Source organism: Wyeomyia smithii, chromosome 2, assembly GCF_029784165.1.
Source record: "Wyeomyia smithii strain HCP4-BCI-WySm-NY-G18 chromosome 2, ASM2978416v1, whole genome shotgun sequence".
Taxonomy (NCBI): domain Eukaryota; kingdom Metazoa; phylum Arthropoda; class Insecta; order Diptera; family Culicidae; genus Wyeomyia; species Wyeomyia smithii.
Window position 1 is genome coordinate 263,596,238 of NC_073695.1, and position 24,032 is coordinate 263,620,269.

General features: G+C 39.3%; 2 protein-coding genes across 10 annotated transcripts in view; both read right to left on the reverse strand.

Annotated features, from left to right (window-relative positions):
* The window catches only part of LOC129724144 (uncharacterized), a 292,991-nt gene that overhangs the window by 69,477 nt on the left and 199,482 nt on the right, over positions 1-24,032 (reverse strand). The gene's annotated exons all lie outside the window — the stretch shown is intronic.
* Positions 8,427-10,673, reverse strand: LOC129724147 (pickpocket protein 28-like). Its single transcript, XM_055678804.1, has 2 exons — positions 8,758-10,673; positions 8,427-8,704 (listed from the first exon to the last, which is right to left on the reverse strand). Exons 1-2 carry the CDS (start codon positions 10,173-10,175, stop codon positions 8,428-8,430), a joined length of 1,695 nt encoding a protein of 564 aa, XP_055534779.1. The 5' UTR covers positions 10,176-10,673; the 3' UTR covers position 8,427.

Here is a 24,032-nt window from a genome sequence, read left to right on the forward strand (position 1 = left end):
CGTGGTTTCGTCCATACTTAGGTATGGTGGGCCAGTGTGGTCCAGAGCGCTAGGTACTAACAGTTACCGTGGTAAACTGGAAAGTACCTACAGGCTCATGTGCCTGAGAGTTGCGAGTGCGTATCGTACGGTGTCATACGATGCAATCTGTGTCTTGTCCGGCATGATGCCTATCAGCATCGCCATCAAGGAGGACAGAGAGTGTTTCGACCAACGTGACACAAGGGGCATACGAGGTACCAGAAGGTCATTCTCGATGCTCCGCTGGCAGCGGGAATGGTCCAACTCCACAAAGGGCAGATGGACGCACCGACTCATACCGGAGATATCTGGCTGGGTCGGGAGACGACATGGTGAAGTGAACTTCCACCTGTCACAAATCCTGTCAGGCCATGGTTGTTTCAGGCAATATCTGCACAGGTTCGGACACGCGGTGTCCCCCATGTGTCCCGAGTGCGTGGAGGAGGAGGGGACTGCTGAGCATGTCTTCTTCGTATGCCCCCGTTTCGCAAGAGCGAGGAGCAACATGATGGCTGTGAGCGGGCCTGGCACTACTCCGGACAATCTAGTCCGGAGGATGTGCGACGACCCGGACATCTGGAACGCGGTCTGTGCGGCCGCCTCTCAGATTGTTCTGGAGCTGCAACGTGTGTGGCGGGTCAACCACCAACACGCCAGTGGTAGCTAATCACCAGTCTCCAGGTAGTTAGCTAGGAGGTTATAAGAGTAAAGAGGGTGCTTCACGCACAAAAGCCACTCCCCGACGTAATACTTAACCGTCGTTCCGGGAAGACCAGGGCTGGAGACTGGAGGGGTTTTAGTGGGTCGGGACAGGGATCAGTAGGTGTCTGGGCGAGTGTAACTATCCCAGCATCTCTCCCCTAGTCTCATCCCCACACCCTGAGTTCTCTTCTCAGGTGTCTGTTTGCAGATTTCCCCGCCACCTTTAAAAAAAAAAAAAAAAAAACCCTCCCCCCTACTTAACGATAAGTAACACAGACTCAACCCCCCTCCCCCTCCTTCATGCGTTACGTAATTTGTGTACGACGCCTAATCAGCTTGTACAATTACAGAAAATATCCTACGTGTGTAAGTCAGGTTCGAAAGTAGGAAATTGCTCTGCATCTGATACGCTAGAGAACATTTATATTGACAAAACGGTTGTGTTCACTTTGATTATCTACTGCAAAAACTGTAAAAGTTTGGCAGTTATTTTTTGGAATATTCACAGACATAAATTATCGTAGATTTCATTTAGAATATTTTGAAAAAAATTCTTTTCTCTATTCAAAGCTATACTTTCATGTACTGTTTCATGTTCATCTTATCATTGGAAGGTGAAAATGATATGTTCCAACAAGGGTCTTTTTTGCAAACATCAAATTCGGTGGTCGCCATGTGAAACTTGGTCGCTATATTGTATTTTCCCGAAAACATTTTTTTTAACAAGCAAAAAATCTTGTGCCATTGCACAACGGTTCAGAAACTAAATTAAGGGAAAAATTCGGGTCTAAAGCTCCATAGCAATATTTAAAAAAAAGCTTTTTTCTACAAAGTTATTACATATGATAAAGCACTTAAAGAAAATTATCCATAAATAGAGTGACCTAATTTTTCGATGGAATCAAGTATCTAACTTTTTTATCTCTGTATTTACAAGAAAAAGTTGTTCTTCAATGTTATAGCTCCGTTAAATTACTTTAATTTTTGGAAATAAAATACATCGAATAAAGCCGTTTTCATTGTCTCCCCATTTCGAAGCCAGTCGCTCTAATGACCCAACGAAAAATACAGGTTTGATTATTTTCAACAAAGATACATCCCCGCAATTTTGAGGTAATTTTTTCTAGTTTGGGTAATTATTTCTAGTTTTAGAAAAAAAATACTCCAAAACTAAATATATGTGATTTTACATGCATAACATTTAAAACTAATAAAATTATTGTCCTGTTTTTGGATAGAATGCACTCAAATTAATAACATATTTTAAAAAAAAATTCCATATATAGAATCAAATGTGCCCTTCACATTAAGACCAAGAGTTTTTATGATGTCAGCATTGTTAATAATTTCTCTTAAAAAGCCCTGGAGGTCGTTCAAAAACAGTTTTTAGGTGAAAATTAAGATTAAGTTAAAGCTAAAAATGTGTTTATTCAATATTAATCGGTTGTTTTCAGAGATAGAAAAAAAATTTCTAAAAAAGTTACTTAAAATTAACGGAGCTACAACATCAAAGAAAAACTTTTTCTTCTATTTGCAAAGATAAAAAAGTTAGATACTTGATTTCATCGAAAATATGGGTCACCCTAATTTTTGGTAATTTTTCGATAAGCACTTTATCATATTTAACAACTTTGTAGGAGAAAGTTTTTCTCTAAAATATTGCTATAGAGCTCTTGACCCAATTTTCCCAATAAATTCTATAAACACTAGCTTCTGAAGCATCAGCAGCAGTTCTTAAATATCTTCTGAAAGATGATACATGTGAAGCACATACAACTATAAAACATTTTTAAGTTCCATCATTTTTGCTTCTACACGCAAAAGTTGAAGTCTTGTACAATCATTGTATCTTCCCGATTCGCACAAATGTTACACAGAAATCGCACAAAAAATGTGTGAAACGCATAACGCAACAGTTGTACTGCGAATACATTGACATAGAATGAAATCGGAATATGTATCATATACCGACACTTTATTTTCTAGGTTGCTCTTTCGCTTCTTTTTCGGTTCGGGTTGCGACGCGCAAGACGATGTCTCGTCGCTTTACGAAATGACACCCGTGCTGTACATACTAGATGCCAGTGTTGTTAGTCTCACTCATACTGTCGATGCGTGCTTGCTGCTATTCAGAGGAATGCATGAAGAAGAAAAAGTATCTCGGAAGCGTATGTGCAAAAGACTTGAAAAGCGTAGCATATGTCTCGTCCTCAAGCAACAGGGAGGAGAAAGGTTTTGCTTCTCGCTCGCTTTGCAATGCTGCTTGATACCAGTTGAAACTGTTTAGGTGTAGTAGTTTGGAGCTGCCAAATACATTGGAGAAACGTTAGAGCATTGATTGCGTTATGCCCAACACGCAATCATTGTACTGGTTCCGAATTACATCAACAATTGCGCTAAAAACGCACAATTTTGTACTGGTTTCGCACCATCCAACTTTTGCGTGCACTTTTACGAAGTTTGTTGGTTTGTTTTTCCTCTAATGCTAATGTACTGCTAATGGCTGTCAACGCATATTAATGCAAAATCGAGCAAGCATATTCTGCTGTCGGTCACCGACCGACTGTAGAATAAACAAAGTGGATGGTGGCTGCTGTGAAAACACCAGAAAAAGTGCTCTTTACCTACCAACCGAAACGAAATTCGATTTTTGTTTATTGATTGGGGGCAATTGTTCCAACACAAATACTGTCCTTCTTATGACAAACAAATCTACAAGTGGAAAATTGAAGAATTTAAATGGTGGTGTTAACTCGAGTATTGGCACACTGCCTAAAGGTTCTCTACTCTACAGGATAAAACTCAATTTACGACATAACAAGACATGAACGATGCCAACATTTCCGTTCGTAAGGTGGGGGTAGGGGGAAATTATATGCTGAATATGTCGTTATAATGAGACCAAACAATATTAAAGCGGTGATGAAACTATTACTATTACTTTGGCAAGTAATAATTGAGGACGTGGTAATTTTAGTGTTCTACCCTCTTGCTCACTATTCTACCTCAATAATGCGTTTGTGTGTCAGATATAACCGTCACCTTTGTATCGTAATTTGGTAATTTTCAGTTTAGGATTTTGATTCGAGATCGAATGCCAATTAACTCAGAGCCCAGATTCAAATTGTTCTTTGGGCACAGTCTCATCTGAATACCAGGGTTTGTGTCTTCAGTAAAACTGTAGGTAAAATTAATTCGAAGAACTTTGCTGAAAACACATAATTGTTCAATCGTTTTTTCATCGAATTTGAAAGTATGTATTCAAAAGAGTCATATCAAAATATATATATATATTTCAATGGAATATATTTTTATACCGTACTGCATCAAATTTCGATCTCTTAAGCTATAATGTAATTTCTTGCATTAAAAAATCAGCGAAAAATTAATTTTCTCGTCGATCTTAAAAATTAATCATGTTGGTTATTTCTATTGTGTTTAGTGTGTTTAAACATGTTTAGTTCATGAAATCAACGAGAATTCAGAACTCGGCTTTGATTCAAATTTCGAACACTTCAATGTAATCACTGAGAGATAGATAGGCCTACCGTCACAACACTGATTGTCATTTTTTCCAGTGCCTGCTGGTTCCCTGGAAGTGGTAGGGGAACTGCTCCATTATTCATCTCATTAAGCCGATATTCACGAAGAATGCACGGATTAAACATCAAATTTTCACGAAATTTTGACCAATTCATCAATTCCTTTCAGTCTATAAATAACGCTTGCACAGCAGTGTGTGTAGTTAGGGATGAGCAATAGAATAAGTCGGCAGCGGAATGTGCTACGATATAGATTGTGGAACAGTACCACCATCCCCCGTAGTTTAATTGGTCAAAACACCATGCCGGAGACAGGGAGATTGCGGGTTCAAGTCCCGTCGGGATGCGGTATATTTTTTCAAATCTGTATCATATTTCCAGTTCGCTTAATTTTCGTTCTCTCTACTTCATATACTGTCTGCTTAATGAACTTATGTCAACATTTTCGGTATGATTTTTTGTATATACAGAAACTGATTTGGCAACTTTTGATTTTCTTCAACGCCGTGAAAACAGATGAAAATGTACATACAGTTGAAATTTAGGAATTGTAGAAATTTATCTCATATATTTCTGCTAATTCAAGCTTGTTTTAGTTAGATGAAGAAAAGAAAGCTTGTTTTAGGAAATTTGAGGTGAACATTTAAAAGATTAAAGTAGTGTAGTGAGTGATTTTGTTTTGTGATTAAAATAAAAAGTGGTCCCCTAGTGATGAAAAAAACTTTGGTTGGCTGCTGAACGAGTCCCGTTGTAGCCGTATTGCAGCAATGTGCAAATTTTGTTTCCTGAGGTAGGTGATTGAATTGGAAATGAGTTTTCGAGTGCAGATGCCCGACTATAATATCAAATTTAGAGCTTTTAAGTGAGTTTCTGAAGATTCTACTTTATGAGAAATCTAAAGTGAACAAAGAAGAATCCATTCCATAGATTAGTACACCCAGAATTTTTCCTCGTTACTTTATAAGCAATAACCAAAAATTCTTCGTTTTGTAATAGATTTGTTACTTGAAAAGTAATAACATAACTCTCCCGTCAAGTAAAAACCCACATTGTCATGTGTTTTGCACATGGTACGAGATTATGACTATGGCCGTTACAACCACACGCAAAATTGTCACTTGTTTCTTCGTCAGCAATAACGAAAAATGCTTCTCTTTCTATTTCACTATTATTACATTTCATTTCATTACTTAAAAGGTAATAACATTCACCGCCAGTCAACAAAAAACACATACTAATGCATATTTTGCACATGTTACTAGTTTCTTGCATCTCCAATTCATCCGGAGCGTGAATATTAGTTTATTCGTCATACGCACACGGAGTAGAGAAAAAATATGACGAGAGCTGCCAGTTGTCATTTTTTTCTCCGTCATACAGTAAGGAGACGTTGATAATTCCGAAGACTTCATTTGCGGCCTACAATCAAAGCACGATTTGAAAACTACGTTTGAGAAAAGCACAAGCATTTCCTTTCTAGCTAGCGGATGCAAGACAAGGTGAAAATACACACTCATCGCTTTATAGAAACGCATTGAGATCTGTTCGATGATACAAAACACGTACCCATCTAGAAATTCCATATTCACATCTCCGGCAACTCTGACCATTCCTTATTTTCAAGTCGACCGTGGGGAACGAAACTGTAATGTTTCTTATTAGACATTTTAGGTTGACCGGTGAGATTCTGCTTATGTGTGAATGAAGGGAACAGAAATGAACCTGATAGCTGCATTAGGCTGTTACAAATTTCGAATTCTTTTTATGTCCAAGGTTATCAAAGTTAGCAAAGGGGGTGGCAAAAAATAAATAACACCGAGACGAAAAATAAAAGAAATATCTTTGATCAAAGTTTGTGTGCAAGTTATGACGTTTGTAACTTGCACTCAAATATATGTTGAAAAATAACACTTTATTATTATTATTATTTATTTCGCTTGCCTTTTGACGACACTCTCGCTGTCACTGGACTTGTTTGTTGCTAAATAATGCATTTATGCTGTCGGAAAACCAATAAAATGAACAAGCTATGTTTGAGCTTTTTTTTCTTCCTTTTCCAATATTCAAGATTTTTGAAGGGGGGGTGACATAAAATGAAAATAAAATTTGTAACGGCCTAATTAAACTTTTTAAACGCATGATCAGATGCACAAATTAAGAAGTATCGATTTTTCTTTATTATAGGCTTCATGGCAAAAAAAATTTTTTTATTAATGAAAATATTGTCCTTCGTTAGATACATTATTTCCCAAACTTTCTGGCAGCCTATGAATTCTGCTCGTTTTTCGAAAACACAAAATTTTTGCTTCATCGAAAAACGGAAGTTTGTCAGCCGTCATTAATTAGAAGAAGTGAAATTCGGAAACGGTGTCACTGGTACACAGCGGAGGAGGTAGAACGTCTCAATTTAGCGTTTCCATATACGTTTTAACAACGTTAACAATATGTTGTTCAAGCGTTGTCGTGCAAACGAATCGCCTTGTCGTGTCGTTTCTTGTAATATGACCGTTTGACCTCAAATAAAGTGGAGAGTTTCTGTTTTCACCTCCATTTCTTGGTCCACAAATTTGTTATAGCTCTAGAAGGCTACCTGTTTTCTACGTCAGAATAGCAAATTTTTACAGCATTCCCAAAAGTTTCACACAAAATGAAAACAACGGCCAATCGAAAAATTTACAAGTGTTGACAGATGATTTGAAGTTGTTTATTAATGCCTCAGGTTATGATGAAACGTTTCTGATGTGATCTTTTCTACCAACTCTGGCGCACCAATGATAATGTATTTTTTTTATTATACATTCCATTCCTTACAGTTTGGTTTCAAAACATTTAGAGTGAATTCATGATGCATTAAAATGTGTCAAAAGAAGATTGCATTTTTGAAGTTTTAGAGTTTAATTCAAATAAAGTTTCACGTTAAAATGAAATCTAGTTTAAAGTTCATTTGATTCCAGGGCTTCTGGCTTCTTTGTTCGACGCGAGCAGCTTGCATGCAAGGTATCGAATACTAGTGTATTGTAGTTTCATAATCTTCGAGCTTGAATGCAATCAAGTGTTATATGCTTTCATCAAACGTCAACATTTTCTCTCCACACATAAATCAAATGTGTGATGAACAGTGGTGGGCACCATTCCGGTAAATCGCTAATTCGCTAATTAGCGACGCTAAAATTCAGTTAGCGATTAAGAGATTTCGCTAATTTTTGAGCTGGTTAGCGAAACTGTTGGCGTCACTAAAATTTTGGCCTTCGAAACGCTAATCGCTAATTCGCTAAATTTTGTAGAGAAGCGACAGTAGAAATATTTAGAAAAACTGTGAATTGCTGATGGCGTACTTAAATTGCTTCGAAAGATGAACATACTTTACTGCGAAAGTTACTTTTGTCAGTGTTTTTACCCTAGAATGGAGTTCCAGTTATCGTACAAGCCACAGGAACATTTTGAAGAGCAAGCACAAGGTCTAGATTGAATTTTCAGCACACCAAGAACTTTGGTAAATTACAATGCGCTTGAAATTATGACAACTTTGGTTCTACTTTTTCGATTCAGATAATAATTGAATTTTTATGAAAACATTCCTAAGAGTATCTATTTTCAATGCAAGTTGAATAACTTTTGTTGTTCTTGTAAGTAACTGTTTTCGTTTTTTTAACCAAAACAGATCAAAGTGGTCCAAATCTTACAAAACACGAGCAATAACTATAGCGATATGACTGTTTACAGATTAAAAAGTTAGCGATTAGCGATTAGCGAAAGTTCCGCTAATGTGGGTTTAGCGTTTAGCGTTTAGCAATTATCGAGCTAAATTTTCCGGTTGGCGACTTAGCGATTAGCGTCGCTAAATTTTCGGTTAGCGGTGCCCTCCACTGGTGATGAAGTTTTATTTCGAATAAATTGCTGTTTTTGCTATTTTTTATTCCGTAGTTTTTACGATAACCAAATTTTTCGAACGATGTTGACATGAAATAATACAAGTTATAATTGAACAGCTCGATTTATAATAATTTGCGTCTTACATCGATAAAGCGCTACTTTTATTAATATCTTTTTTCATAAATGGAGATTTCAAAGTTAACACAAAACGCAATTGTATCGGGTTCATTATCTCTAATTAATGATGAAAACAAATTCAGATTTTAGAATTATTCAAATAACAGTCCACTCATTCCCACTTGGTTTGATAGGAAAGCAAACTGATGGACGGTGCCTCCAAGTCCTCAAGGGAGCAAGTTGACGATCGTTTCTCTTTCCACAGCGTAAACGGCCGAATCAGACAAAAATACAGCAACTCCACCAGACTCAGCAAGCTAACCCCCAGACAGAGCCCCAGCAATCCACCACAATTGGCCAGAAAGTCCGTCGTACCGTACAACTCACTGCGACGTAGAGGCATAAACTGGGGCTCCTTGTAGTAGATTGCAAGATGGGCGAACTCAATTCTGCAAAACGAAATAACAGAATAAACCTCTAATTTCATGTCATATTTTCATACCCTTCCAAGCGGTTCGCCTGAATGCCGAGCGTCTCCGCCCAGTTCTTCCAATCGAACTGAGTTTGCGTGATCTCCTCGTCGTACTGCACCGAACTGCATGCCGGGAGGCAATTGCACTCGGATCGAAATCTGATTTCCTCCTCCCGATTTCCAGTGATTCCCATGTCGTATAGTAAATTTTTCGCCCACCAAATGCAGCGGATTTCGTTGGTTTCACAAATTGCCACACTCTCATTTCGAGGCATCGAGAACAGTACACATCCACAAAGTTTCAGAGTGTAGTTGGTGAGACACTCTAGTTCACAGTTGTCCTGGGTGTAGATGGCAAAGAACTGCAGGTGGCGTTCCTGGTTAAAGAAGCACTGGCGACGTTCGGGTGTGTAACCTTGCAGCCCGTGTGTTGTGGTAATCATCTGAGGCTTGACCGCAATGGTCACCTCTTGGTTTATGGGAACACGAACGAATTTTTTAGTGATTTGTGGATATTCCGCCGGAGAATGTAGTAGCAATTTAAAGCCCTTGGTGGATCCTCGGCATAGCGGGTCGTGATTCAGTAAGTCTACGCTGAGATACACGGATAATCCTAGCGAGTAACCGGAGCCGGCTCGAAAAGGGTATGCTTCGAAGGTGGCTTGAGACTGATAACCATTTTCTTGAGACCAAAGCTGCGATTGAAAAGGACTTGTCACGTAAGGATATTGACCTTGTAACGACTCCAAACGGTGCATGTCTTTGGACGAAAGGCCATTGAACGTCAAACAGACTCCCTCTTCCGTGAGGGACGGATAAAACAGAGTATCACATGGAAAGGGTTCATTAAGAAAGGAACACTCCACCAGTAGACCATCGGTAGGAACTCGCAGCAACCAAATCAGAGCCACATAACTCTCGTCGGTCGTTTTATTCGGAATACTGGCAGCACTGTGCAGCATTCGTTCAATGCAATTTCTGTCGCAGATTTGCGTCATTGCAAGAAAAAAATCGGTTCTGTAATAATAATTAAATACAGTCAAAAGATTGCTCTTCTTTCGATTGGTTAGATGACACAACCTAATATCAGCTGAACGCTCCTCTTGTGATTGATTGAGAAAGGTATGGAATTGTGCCGTATAATTTAGCATCCAGGAGGCACTCTTCGCTTCCGGACAAATGGTAACGGCCGGAAACGGAATCTGCCAAACCGTGGTTGGTTTCTCGACGAAGCTCACAATCACCGGACTTTCTTCCCACTTGCGATAGGTTTGCTGGATCAACAGACCGCAGCTCGCCAGGGAAAGGGAAAACACTAAAATCCACCACGCCTTCTCGCACCGAATCACTTTCCGATCGGTAAAATATCGCACACCGTGAATTGAGCTATTGGAGCAGAAATCTTCGAACAGTGACACCGCCCCGGAACGAATGGACTTGAACTTCATCCTGTCGACTTGAAGGACTCACTGGTACTAAAGTGCAGGTTCGAACCAGGTAAAACAAAAGAAATGATTTGCGTGCATGCCCACTGTGAGGCTGCAACAGCGACCGGAAACGGAAGTGATTATTCACGGCTGTAACAACGGTGCCGTTATTGTAAAAAAAGTGTGCCGTACTTTCCCGTAGCCTGCAGTCAATCACACTCTAGTGTAAATTCTGTCAGTTGAATTTATGACGTAATTTTATGGCACTCGTAATGGATTCACTCGTTCGCTTAATGATGTAGTTTAACCGCGCGGGGTTACTCGATTTCTTAATGAGGTTTTGATAAGAAATACAACCAGCGCTACTACAAGGTTATTTTTTCCACAAAACGTCGTATAATCAATAAAAAAATAAAACTTTTTATCAAAAGAAGAAACCAAACGACGCTATCGTGAGAACTCGGCAGCTGACCAATCGAAATCCGACCGTTACAATTTCAAAACCGAAAAGCGCGCCAAATTGTCACCTCCCGACCTTCTCATGGCGGATGGTGGCAAAATTTATTTAAATTGTTCATTTATGGGACGAACCGGAACAATGAAACTCCTTTGTCGTAGCTGTCGATGCTGTCAACCGATTATTCGCCGTTCAATAGAGTTGCAATAAATTTTAATTGACAGCTTTTCACACCGCCATTTGACCCCTGTTCGGGCAAGACATTTTCCAACAAACAGCACTGACGAAAAAGATTACCAACTTTCGATCTGAATTCGTTGCAATTACCGAACTGCACACACGGTTATTAAAATGTGGAAATCGAACCCCAGACGGCGAGGGGTCACTCGCTGCTGACCGTTAACTGAGCTGCATGCAATGCCGAGAAACACACGGGCAAGAGGAAGAAAATATGTTGACACAAAGGTCGTCCTTAAAAATTTTCTCACCCCAGGGGCGAAGGGTCAGCAAAGTTCGGGGTTGGAAACAAAAGCCGCGGCGTTGGTTGTGCAATATTGGCAGCACAGAATGCCGCTCTGGCTGTTGACCAAAGGTGCAGGAAGCAAAGCCACACGAAAACCGATATAGCGGTACGTGAGGAAGGGGAAAATTGCGATGACCCCTGCGTTTATTGATGGACCGAATCGCAGCTCGCTACGAAAACAACAAATGCAAAATATGTGTGTTGGCATAAATAACACTCTTGCTCGACCCTTGGAAATGGATTTTTTGCCCAGTGAACTTGCTTGCTTTGAAAGAGTTTTGTTCGGGAAATCGATTTAATTCCTGGTCATTTATCAAAAGTGTAACATTTTTCGAAGAAATTTCATCCGAAGGGTGAGCAAATCTTTAATTTTGATTCTATTTCCATTGAAACAGTTCAAATTGTGCAGGGCCAAGAGCGAAGTCCAAACGCGGAGATTATTGGTGGGAAACACTGAAAAGGACCGGAAATGCGATTGACCGGCGATGTGTAACGGATAAAAATGTCCACCATTATTGGCACCAAACAATTGTTATTTTTTGTTTCTCGATTCGTGTAATAATCCTGCATGTTCGAAGTGTGGTAATCCGATTTGATATCCCTCCCGCAGCCTCAAGGGCTGCCCATTGATTGGCAGTGAACAATTCACTGCAATTACACGAGCGTTTGATGTGATGCATTGTAAAAATTTTCTAATGATGGCGTATTCGATTTGAAGCGTTGCAATTGCAGCTTACGCCATTTTAACCGTTGTCAGTTTGACAAAAACACAAAAAATATTGTAAGTTGTTCCGCGAAAACTTACGAATTTTCATTTGAAATCCATACGGCATTTCGTTTCATTAAACATTGGTGGCAAAAAAATCATTTTTCTCTCTGCGCTTTAATTTTAAATTTGAAACTTTGGCTTGGCTTTCTTCTATACGCTTTATTCCTAAGTATTCTAGCCATGTCCCGGCCTACACTTTTTATAAACGAAAGAAAAATTTGAGAAACTCGTGACTGCAACTCGGTTGCCTAGAAAAACTGTGTGGCACGCATTGGCATGGATAAAAATATTGCATCAAGTGTAAATCATACTATATACGATCAGCACATAAATTGCGTGAATCACGCAATAACTTGCGATTGTTCCAAACATCCAACTTATAAAATATAATTCAAACCACTTGCTTCAATAAATTGCGTTTATAGCCTTTGCTTTATGTTTTTTTTTCATCCGCAGCTGCTGCTTGCTATTGGTTAGAGAAATAAGTTTGGGTTATGTAGCTTTTATTTGACAGCTAATATTGTTGTATATGAATAACTCTCGCTGAAACCAGGCCAGGACATGTGCACAAGGTCCTTTACATTTGAAATATAAGGGCACATACGCATGGGCGCCGACTTTATTCAATTATTGGGGGGGGGCAAAGAGCCTCGAAAAAATCTGATTTATCTGATCCTAAAAATATATTGCTCAAAATTTTTGCGTGATTGGAATGGCAGATTTGATAGTAACTATCATAGACCACAATTATGCAAAATGGCGTGAGGTTTGTGAAGTTTAAAAATAACAAATAAAACTATCAGTAAAACGGAAAAAGAGACGCCAATATTCTAGAATTATTGAGGGGGCAAAATGATACGTTGCCCCTCGGAAAAAATATTTAGGGGGGGGGGGGGAGGCGGGCAAAAAGTGCCTTGCCCCCTGATGTTGGCGCCTATGCACATACGAAAATTTTTGTTTAAAAATGTATACCCGTCAATCATCAAGGGATTAAATATTTTATAGAACAGTTAAAATTTCAGCAATTGTTGAAGTTTTACTAGCGCCATGTCCTTGAAATTTGTTATGGAGCCTACTACAATCAGCACTTTTTAAAAAAGAATGATGGGACTTTCATTTGGAGTGATCAAATCTCGGATTTGACCGCCATCTTGAATTCTTTCAGAAAACCACGCTTTTGAACATGTTTTGAACTACCGATTTTTAATCTGAGACAAGCATTGGAGACATGTATTGGAAAACTGTTTTAAGTTTCAGGCTGAGACAAGCGGGTCAAATTTTTATTATGGTAGGATTTCGAATGCCTTGAAAAATTCTCGAAAAAATTAGGCTAATTCAGTTGGAGAATTGACAAAAAAGAATCCGCGCACTACACACTACACACCCAAAAAAATCGCTGAATCTTGGCATTGTTTATGTCGAGATTTGGACAGCCGAGTGATCGGCAACCATCTCGGTTGAATCTATTAGGCCGAGAATTTCGGGAAACCAATATTTGACAGATATCATTTTATGCCGAGAATCTAGGTACGCATTTGACTGCGTTCACGGCAAATATAATCGAGAGACGGCAAACAAGTACAACGACTATTCGGTTATATAAGAGGCGATTTTCCAGCTGAAGCCAACCGCAGAGAATAATTTTCAGTTATTTTCTCTCGAAAGATAAATTATTAGTTCGATGAGTTTCAGTAGGTACAGAAATTTTTTCATTTTAAATATAGAAAGTTCACAGAATTTTCAAAAGTCTCACGTCCTCCTCTGGCAGTTTCTGCTGAACCGCGTCCATTTTACTTTGAGGTGCGTTTTTTTCTGCTTAGTGCGTTGTACCCAAGGTGTTTGCACGATTTAAAACTTTCTCGGGTTCCTGCCACTTCGCACGAATCTGTACTACACTTTTTAAACAACTGTATTTTGCAAAAGTATTAGACAAAACTTTTATCTGTTTTTTGTGTACTCGTACGTAACACGTTTGCACAAATTTACTCAAAGAATAATGGTGGTCAACTCGTTCATAAGACTGACAGCTCTGTTGCCGACTCTGGCAACGAGTAAAATTCGAGCCGAGATATCAGTAATGTTTTTGCTAACCTCAGCACCACCAGTGTTTAACGTTAAATTTAGCAAAAAATTCAGATGAGATTCGTCAAGCTTAGTTCTAGTGTGCAAAGTGTCATTCAAATCAAAAATGGTCGATTAAATTTTCGCTTATTTCGGATTTTGACATGTCTAAAACGTGATGAACCAAGTTGAGACATTTGGTAAATCAACCTGCTTTGAAATGATGGCGTCAAATACTTTCAATTGTGTGAAATTGTTAGATTTTTTGCCATATAATCGTCAATTTCGGGATGTGTTACCTTTCTCATTTCGTTCAAAGAAAACGGAGACTAAAGAGCAAGATCGCGCCAAATGACCTATGGTCGAATATCGACCATTTTTGATTTGAATGAAACTGTGCACACGTATTTGGCTTAGCAAACTGAGCATTTTTCACAGGTGGAGAGATTTTTTACACCCATGAGTTACATTCTAAAAGGGCGTATGCCTTTTGGCATAGGTTTTATTCGAAGCATTGTAGCCCAGAAACCGTTGGTTGTATAGAAAAACTCTCTGAAAATGAGTTGTAGGGAATTAAAAATGCACCATAAAAAAAATATACACTGTACAAAAAAAAATTTTTTCGACCAAAAAAAAATAAAAATAAACCCTAAATTTTAATTTAAAAAAAAATCGATTTTTTTTTTTATTTTTTTTTTTAAGAAACTTGACGTTAATACGCAACTTTAAAAAAAAGTCCGGGATGGAGAAATGAAAAATAATTTTTTATGGTAGATCAATTTTTTTATAAAAACTCTAATTCAAACATTTTTTTAAAATATTTGTATTCAGATGATTTTAAACGATGCAGAGAGTCATTTTGAATCAAAAAGCTCTTGGTAGTAAACATTCCAAAGGCATCGGTTTTCGAGTTATTCTGAACTTAAGCTCGAAAGATTATTAATATTTCGGAAAATACACGTTTTTCTTAATTTGTCCATGGTTCTCCAGCAAAAACCATACGTTCATTGGAACGCTTGATCAAAAATATACAATTCATTCTTTGATAACAAAACGATTGGATAAATGACTCAAGCGCTAAACCTTAACCTACCTACACGTTCCCCGTTCCCTTGCCGAATGTTTTATAAAAAAATATGTTTGTCGTGCAGCACTACCTACTTGTTTACTAAAAATAACTGTTTGTAAAGTACGCAACCAATAACTACTGGGTTACCTATAATATCTGTTTTCGTATATAAATACGATTGCACTACTCCAGATGTGTTATTAACAGTTTGCATTTTGTGAAGATGAATAAAGTGAAAATGGAATACACCAAGCCCAAATGCTGTTAACCCTTTCCTGATCATCGGTGCTCATCAAGCTTACGCAAATTAAAAAAAAAAAAACGTTATTGCAAAATTAAAAATATTGAACAGTCAAGCTCATTTTAATACGTCTTTATCAATTTGTGATTCGTGTAGTTATTGGAATGATAGTCAAGTCACCATTCATCCCTTCGTTGTTTACTTTTCAGAATCTGGAACACTTAAGAATATCAGCTTCATCATAATATCGGAAGTACTCCATCATGATACTGTTGCGGTTCAGGTGTTCATTGCCAAATTAATGAGTTTTTTGAAAACAACAATACAGTTGAAAAAAGCGATATTAATGTCTGATGGAGCTGCCTCACAATATAAAAATAGAAAAAACTTTGCAAGTCTTTGCAAGTTCGAAACAATATATAACATCGATGCAGAGTGGCATTTTTTTGCGACTTCTCATGGTAAAGGCCCATGCGATGCAATTGGTGGCATATTAAAACGAATGACAGGAAATGCAAGTTTAGCTAAAGAACATGAACTTCCCATTACAAGCGCAAAAGAATTGTATGATTGGTCTAATCAGAAAAGTAATAATAATTCATCAAAAATGTCATTTAGATGGGTATCATATGAAGAATATGAACAAGAAGTAACAGAATGGAACAATATTTTCAAAAAATCTCCGAAATTCTTCCAAAATATTAATCTTCCGAAATATTAATAATTTTTCGAGCTTAAATTCAGAATAACTCGAAAACCGATGCCTTTAGAATGTTTACTGCCAAGAGCTTTTTGATTCAAAATGACTATCTGCATCGTTTAAAATCATCAGAATACAAATATTTTGAAAAATGTTTAAATTAGAATTTTTATAAAAAAATTAATCTCCATAAAAAAAATATTTTTCGTTTCTCCATCCTGGACTTTTTTTCAAAAGTTGCGTATTAACGTCAAGTTTCTTAAAAAAAATGAAGAAAAAATTCGACTCTTTTTTTTAATTAAAATTTAATGTTTATTTTCAATTTTTTTTTGGTCAAAAAAATTTTTTTTGTACAGTGTATATTGTTTTAAGGTGCATTTTTAATTCCCTACAACTCATTCTCAGACAGTTTTTCCATACAACCAACGGTTTCTGGGCTACAATGCTTCGAATAAAACCTATGCCAAAAGGCATACGCCCTTTTAGAATGTAACTCATGGGTGTAAAAAATCTCTCCGTCTGTGAAAAATGCTCAGTTTGCTAAGCCAAATACGTGTGCAAATTTTCATTCAAATCAAAAATGGTCGATTAAATTTTCGCGTATTTCCAGGCGGTTTGAAATGATTTTGCTCTAAAGCGCGTCGAGAGTTGGAAAAACGGTTCACGAAAATGCTGCTTTGAGTGAAACAACCTGACGTGATTGGTTCTGTTGCCTCAAAGACGGTAAGCTGCCGACTCTCCATGTGAAAAAAAGACAATAAATTCGATGATGCTGAATTGGAAAAATTGGTCGATGAGGATCAGCTGGCTTCGGTATTAAAAGTTTTCCACGATGCTATTTACCAGCGATTACATGCTTTGGGAACGATTCGAAAACAAGGAATTTGGGTTCCGTATTATTTGAAGCCAAAGCCTCCCAGCCGGTCTCGAGTATGCAGGCCAAACAAGCCTCTCGTCGTAGGTTCGAGTCCCGGCTCGGGAGAGACTGTTAGTGTCAGTAGGATCGTAGCGCTAGCCCTGCAATTGTCCTGTACACTTTAACAGTTTGCTGGATAATAAACAGAAGGTCGCATAGGCGTAGCCAGAGGGGACAGGGAGGGGCCGTTGCTCCCTTCCCCCTTCTCTAGTTGTTTACATTGGTGCAGAATTTTGTTTTCAACAACTCTAATAGCACAAAACGACATCTTTAGCCTACAGAAACATCTTTGTAAAGTATGAGCCAGATCAAAAATAATTGATTGAAATGCTTGCCCACTGTTGCGTGGAATTGCACAGGTTTTTCAGTTTATCCACCAAGGACATTGCAGCGGCAAAAGTACCGGGCAAATCCGCCTGCATCAACTAGCTTGGAGTATTGGAACTGAGCTATGACAATTGCTTACCTTGATTCTCTTGTAACCTCGCTGGAAACACGTTTCGATGAAGATAATGCATCTGCCTACGCGTTGTCCTTGCTGCATCCCGCTAACGTAATACACATGTCATTGGAAGAGTTCAAGCGCAAAATCGAAAGTTTCGTAATTTTTTACGAAGTTGACAATTTTGTTGGAAAGGTGGAAGTTTGGTATCAACATTGCAACAGCATGAGAGCAGAACGTAAGAACTTGGAAGAGCTGGATCTTATAGACCTGCTAGCCGAGAGCCCATTCAGCACATTACGTCGGGTGAAAACCTGGCTCGGGTCAACAATGGTTGAGTGCTCTCTGCTTGCTGAGTGTTCATCGGCAGGTGGTTAACAACAATCGTGAAAAGACACATGAACCGCTTCTGGAACGTTGACGTTTGATGCCCGAAGATTTTATTGAGAATCTTGACAGTATCTTCAAACTTCACGTCCTTAGGAAGCTTTGACAGGATGTAGTTGAGATAGTGGCTGTGCAAATGGGTGTCCAGCTTCCGGAGAAGCAAACGTACCTGCGCCGCATCATTCAGCTGGCCTGCTTTTACCCATGCTGAGCAACCTAAGCTGAACAGCTAAAGCCCTTGGTCTCCCCGGGACCGCCGTTAGGCATAACTTCAGGGAGAGGGCCCGTCGTGCTTTTCGCACTTACCTCTATGGGTAGCAGAGCAGCCTATACAGGCCAGTTAGTTAACCGTTAACTAACTGGGGCACGTCGATGGTTTCCCGTCGATTGGTGCCCTGCAAAATACTAACGATCTGTGATGCTGCCGTGATGACCGCATCCCAGATTTCCCTATTTTCGCACATCCTACGCACTATATTCTCTGGCGTGGTGTCCATCCCACTTATTGCCAGCATTTCGTACCGTACCCGCTCGAAGCGCGGACATGTGAAGAACACATGCTCTGCGCTTTCTTCCGCACCCGTACAAGCGGGGCACATAGGGGACTCGGCGTACCCGAACCTATGCAGGTACTGCCTAAAGCAGCCATGGCCTGACAGGATCTGTGTCAGATGGAAGGTTACTTCCCCATGGCGCCTATTAATCCAGCCTGCTAACTCTGGAATGAGTCGGTGTGTCCATCTACCTTTTGTAGTGTTGGACCACTCCCGCTGCCACCTGGCCATTGAGGATGACCGTATGGTGTTGCGAATACCCCTCGTGCCGCGTTGGTCGAAGCACTCTACATCCTCTTTGACGATGATGCTGATGGGCATCATGCCAGCCAGGACGCAAACCGCCTCGTACGACACTGTTTGGTATGCGCACGCGACCCTTAGGCACATTAGCCTGTACGTACTCTCGAGTTTGCCGCGATGCCACGAGGTACTCAATACCTTGGACCACACTGGTCCTCCATACCTGAGTATGGACGTGGTCACGCTAGCAAGGACTTTGCACCTGCTGCTACGAACCGCCGAGCTGTTTGCCATCATGCGAGATAGCGCTGCCACAGCCATGGAAGCTTTCTTGCAGGTATAATCGACGTGGCTCCCGAACGTGAGCTTGTCGTCGAACATAACCCCCAGAAGCTTCAACGAGCGTTTTGAGGCGATAGTGCATGTACCGGCACTAATCGATGCCTCCTGCTCAGACTTTCTGTTATTTACAACAATAACTTCAGTCTTATGGTGCGCTAGCTCCAGTTTCCTGGAGTGCATCCAGTCTTCCACTACGCGTATTGATAGCGCGGCCTTTAACTCTACCTCTCTAATAGACTCGCCAGAGACCTCAAGAGTTATGTCATCGGCGAAGCCCACGATCACCACCCCTGGAGGGAGTGTTAGTTTTAACACGCCTTCATACATAGCGTTCCACAGTACCGGACCCAGGATGGAACCTTGCGGTACACCTGCGGTAACCGGAACGCTTTTCTGACCCTCGTTTGTGTTATACACTAGCACTCGATTCGGAAAGTAGTTGCCTAGAATTTCGTACAGCGACGTCGGCACTCTGAGACTCTGTAGCGCTAAGGCTATGGAGTCCCAGTGGGCACTGTTAAACGCGTTCTTCACGTCAAGCGTGATGATCGCGCAGTAACGAATGCCCCTCCTCTTGCGTTGGATTGCAACCTCAGCCGTTCTGGTGACGGAGAGAATTGCATCCACCGTGGACCTACCTTTTCGAAAACCGAACTGGTTGCTTGATAGACCGTTTTCACTTTCTGTATATTTCACCAGTCTATTGAGGATTACCCTCTCAAGCACCTTGCCCGCCGTGTCCAGCAGGCAGATTGGTCTGTATGCCGATGGGTCACCTGGTGGTTTCCCAACCTTCGGCAACAGCACCAGCCTCTGGCGCTTCCACACGTCCGGGAAGAGGCAGTCGTCAAGGCATTTCTGCATGACCGCCCTGAACAACCCGGGGGCTTCTTTGATGGCCGTCTTGATGGCCAAGTTCGGGATTCCGTCTGGTCCCGGAGCCTTGCCTACCTTCAGGGAGTTTGCGATCTCGATCAATTCATCTTCCGTCACCCTTACCGCATCGTCAGCCTCTGCACGGCTGCCGTCACGTCACTTCAGCTGGCCTGCATCGTTCTCAAAAAGGTCCTGGTAGCTGTTAAACCAGCGTCCGAACGTAACTCCGTTTTCTTAGTCAAAGACAAACTCGTTGATGTTCGATGGGAAGGACCACAATCTACTCCGGGGTTTGATACTGAGGCTGCTGCTGCTGGGCCGTCATCTGCTGTAAAAGTTGGGCCATATTGAGAATCATATCTTGAATTCTCGGTTGCGGCTGCTGATCAACTCTATCTTCTGCCATGATCGTGGATTCTTGAGATCCTCGTCGCCAAAATGATATGTCCAAAGGTTTAAATGAACTAAAGAGTTTTCACTAAAGACATCGATTTATATTCGAGGTTGGACAAAGAATAATCAAATTTTCCACTTTGATGTCAAGGACAACTATCCCTTGGTTGTTTTGATGTAACAATCACTAAACACTAGTATTTATTTCTATTTTTCAAAATACCAAATACTTCTCAAACTTTGAAGAACTTTCACGACATCAAAATAGTCTAGGCTTATAGAAGCAAATATTAGTTGACCTATTGGGACGGGGAGATTCGGTCCAAAAAAAATTTTTGCCATTGATATACTGCCGCGCGGCATGCCGGTACGGCGATTAAAGATTATCCGTGAATTTTCGGATTTCCAGCAATTATATCCAGAACCAACGACCATAACAGTTTCATGGCAGCACAAATTTATCGTTGAGAACAAAAAACCATGGATGGAGCTGGTTTTACATTATATAACTTGAAAAAAAAGACAAAATGGGACAAAATATGCGGGTACATTTCGAAAGTACTCGCATATTTTATCCCATCACATATAAATTCAACCAGCAACCGACAGTATCTTTGGCAACGTAGATTGTACTACAGAAAAACAACACTAGTCTAGTTAATTAAATAACATACTTCTATATGCCTAAAATAATCCGATATACACTAATCTGGAGCAAAATAATATGTTTGCAGTTTGCACCACTATGCAGTGGGACTGTAATGCGGGTACTTTCAATATGGGACAAAAACAACTTGGTATTTTTTCCATGTTATTCCATACAAAAGTATCAATTATAATTTTTCCACAGAAAATATGATAACAGTTAAGTCGATTCCCGATGATAACTCAAAAGTGACAAAAATCAGTATAGGACAGTTATGCGGGTACCGGCAGTATACAGGTTGTCATAGCACAGTGTTTCTCAACCTGGGGTACGCGTACCCCTGGGGGTACTCGAGAGCCTTCAGGGGGTACGCGAAAGAGAAATCAGTAATGGCGGACCAAGCAATTTTTCTTTACAATACTTTATTTGCTGTTCAATCTTGCTGTTGAACAAATCATAGTACAATTTTTAACCTGTACTAGACTACCACAACATGATCTACCACTATTCTCGCCCATTCTGCGAGAACGTTCCAAGCCAGAGGGTACAATCGATATGAAAAATATCGCCAAGGGGTACGCGTACAAAAAAAGGTTGAGAACCGCTGTCATAGCAGACAGTTGGTGTCTATTCATGAAGTCTGTGTCAGGCGTGCTCGCGTGTGATTGGTACATTGTTCGTAGAAATTCAACCTTTAAACTTTTTATCGATTTCGACTGTTAGCATAGCCTAGCCTTGGTGCTACATTCCGGATTCGGAACTTGACCTTTTGTTTATTTATACACAGACTTCGCAGCCGACTGTTCAGTGTACAGGACAATTGCGGGGCTAGCGCTACGATCCTACTGACACTAACAGTCTCTCCCAAGCCGCGACTCGAACCTACGACGACTGGCTTGTTAGGCCAGCATCGTACCTCGAGACCATCTGGGAGATGTCGACTGTTAAACAATGCAGTGAAGAATCACGATGTCCATCATTTTATCAATCCAACGACATATTGTCTATTGTGATCCATTATGTGGTAACATCAGTATTACCGTTTGAAATATTTCATTCCGGCCTTACAGCTTGGGTTTAGTTTCGGCATAATGTATCTCAATACAGTGCGGTTAGACGTAGTCCTACGTCTCAAAACAGCCAGAAGGCAAAATACCTTCGAAGATGCTGAATTGGAAAAATTGCTTGACAAAAATCCATGCATAGCGCAGGAACAGCTTGCTTACTTCAGTATAAGATGTTACCGCCAACCTATTTCCAAGCGATTGCATGCTTTACTAATGATTAAAAAACAAAGAATTTGGGTTCCTTCTGACTAAAAACCAACGGACGTTGTCAGTCTAAGCAGTTATTATGTTTTGAATTGCCAACCTCTTTAAATGAGTAGTCGAATAGTTACATAAATTTTCGTCAAATTTCCCCACTGTTAATCTCAATATTTTCATTGATAAACATTACGGAAGTTTGAATTTAATGGTAAAAACTTGCTTTCACATTTCGATATATGGTCATCCCATATGTTTTTTCGTCGATATTTGGTTTTCTTCTATCAAAAATAACAAGCTCTACCCTACCGTCGTTCACAGTATGTGTGAAGTCCTGACGCTATCAGTTCCGCATTCTCCAAAAGATAGGTACTGATGATGTCATTGTTGTAGATGAGTAAGATGCGCGTTTGCATGCTTCTTGTTCTGGGATACACATTGTGAGTACAAAATGAAGAGAAACATTCTCGTATGAAAAATGTTTCCATATCTGCTGTAAAACTTTCTGAGCTATGAAATTGTTCACTTTTTCATCTTTTTGCTCGTGATTATAAAAATATAAATATACGTTTTGGCAATTTAATTAGTACGGGGAACTCGAACAAAAATAGGTTAAAGCAATAAATAATTGCCTATCGTGTTTCAGAGCTTGCAACTCTTAGTATCATTCGCCTCTTACGTGCCTAATGTTGTACCTAAAAGATGATTCCTTCGTGTATAAATTGTTCACTATTTCTCAGAAATTATTTAAAATGTTGAAATCAAAAAAGAAATATTTGCAAACAGCACAAAACTAAAGCTCTAATTCAATCCCATTTATCTGCATCTTAGTTTTTTTTTAATTGTAAATTTCCGCAAATTTGCATTATTTCTTTTAACTTACCGGATTGTTTGAGTAACAAAATCGCGAAAAAGTTGTGGCATTTGATAAAACAAAAAACTTGAATCAAAGATTTGGTAACAAGTTTAAGCTGAAGGTTGTTTTTGAGTGGATCGACACTTCTCGCTATAAAAATTGCCGATAAAAAAATGTAAAGAAAAAATTCATCATCGATTTCAAAGAATTGGCCATGTACATTTTGTTTATTGGCCTTTGTTTTAAATGACCTTGGCAAAATTGTAGCTTAATTTTGGTTTCAGAAGTGCTTCAAAGCGCTTAAAGTTGTGATAATTGTACCTTCGAAATTGGGAAAATCGAATCGATCTGTTATTATCTAAAAAAAAATCTCGCTCCAAACTTAACCCTCTAGTGCCCAAGTTAATTTTTAGACGGACTTCGGTAAAATCACTATGAATCTTTATAAACAACTTTAAGTAGTTATTGAAGCTTTATAGAGGTTAAACTGAAGCCCATCTAACCTCTAACTGGGCACTAGAGAGTTAAACCTGATTTTTCATAAGAGGGCAAAATGGTTCAGAAATTTAATTTAGGGGGAAATTTGGGTCTAGAGCTCTATAGCAATATTTTAGAGAAAAACTTTCTTCTACAAAGTTGTTACATATGATAACGCGCTTATAGAAAAATTATCAAAAATTAGGGTGACCAACACTTTCGGTGAAATTGAGTATCTAACTTTTTATCTTTGAAGATAGAAGAAAAAATTGTTCTAAAATGTTATAGCTCCGTCAATTTTAAGTAACTTTTTAAAAAGAACTTTTTCTCTATCTTTGAAAACATCCGATTTATATAGAAAAAATCTTAATTAATCCACCTAGCAGTGCTGAAACCTTTGTTATACTAACTACCTATTACTTTATAATTATTAGACCAGTAAACCACAAATCGTATACCAACGTAAGTCCAATTCCAATAATGAATGAAGCGAATTCAAAAGATAGTTTTCAGAGGGTGAACCAAATACGATCATTGAATTGAAGCTTGACGTGGGTTTCGCAAAAATTATGGATGTTGTCATTGGAGTATATGAGTGTTATTTTTTCGATCACTAACCAATTTTTAAATGCTGGCTAGAAGCAACTCAATTTTTTTCTTG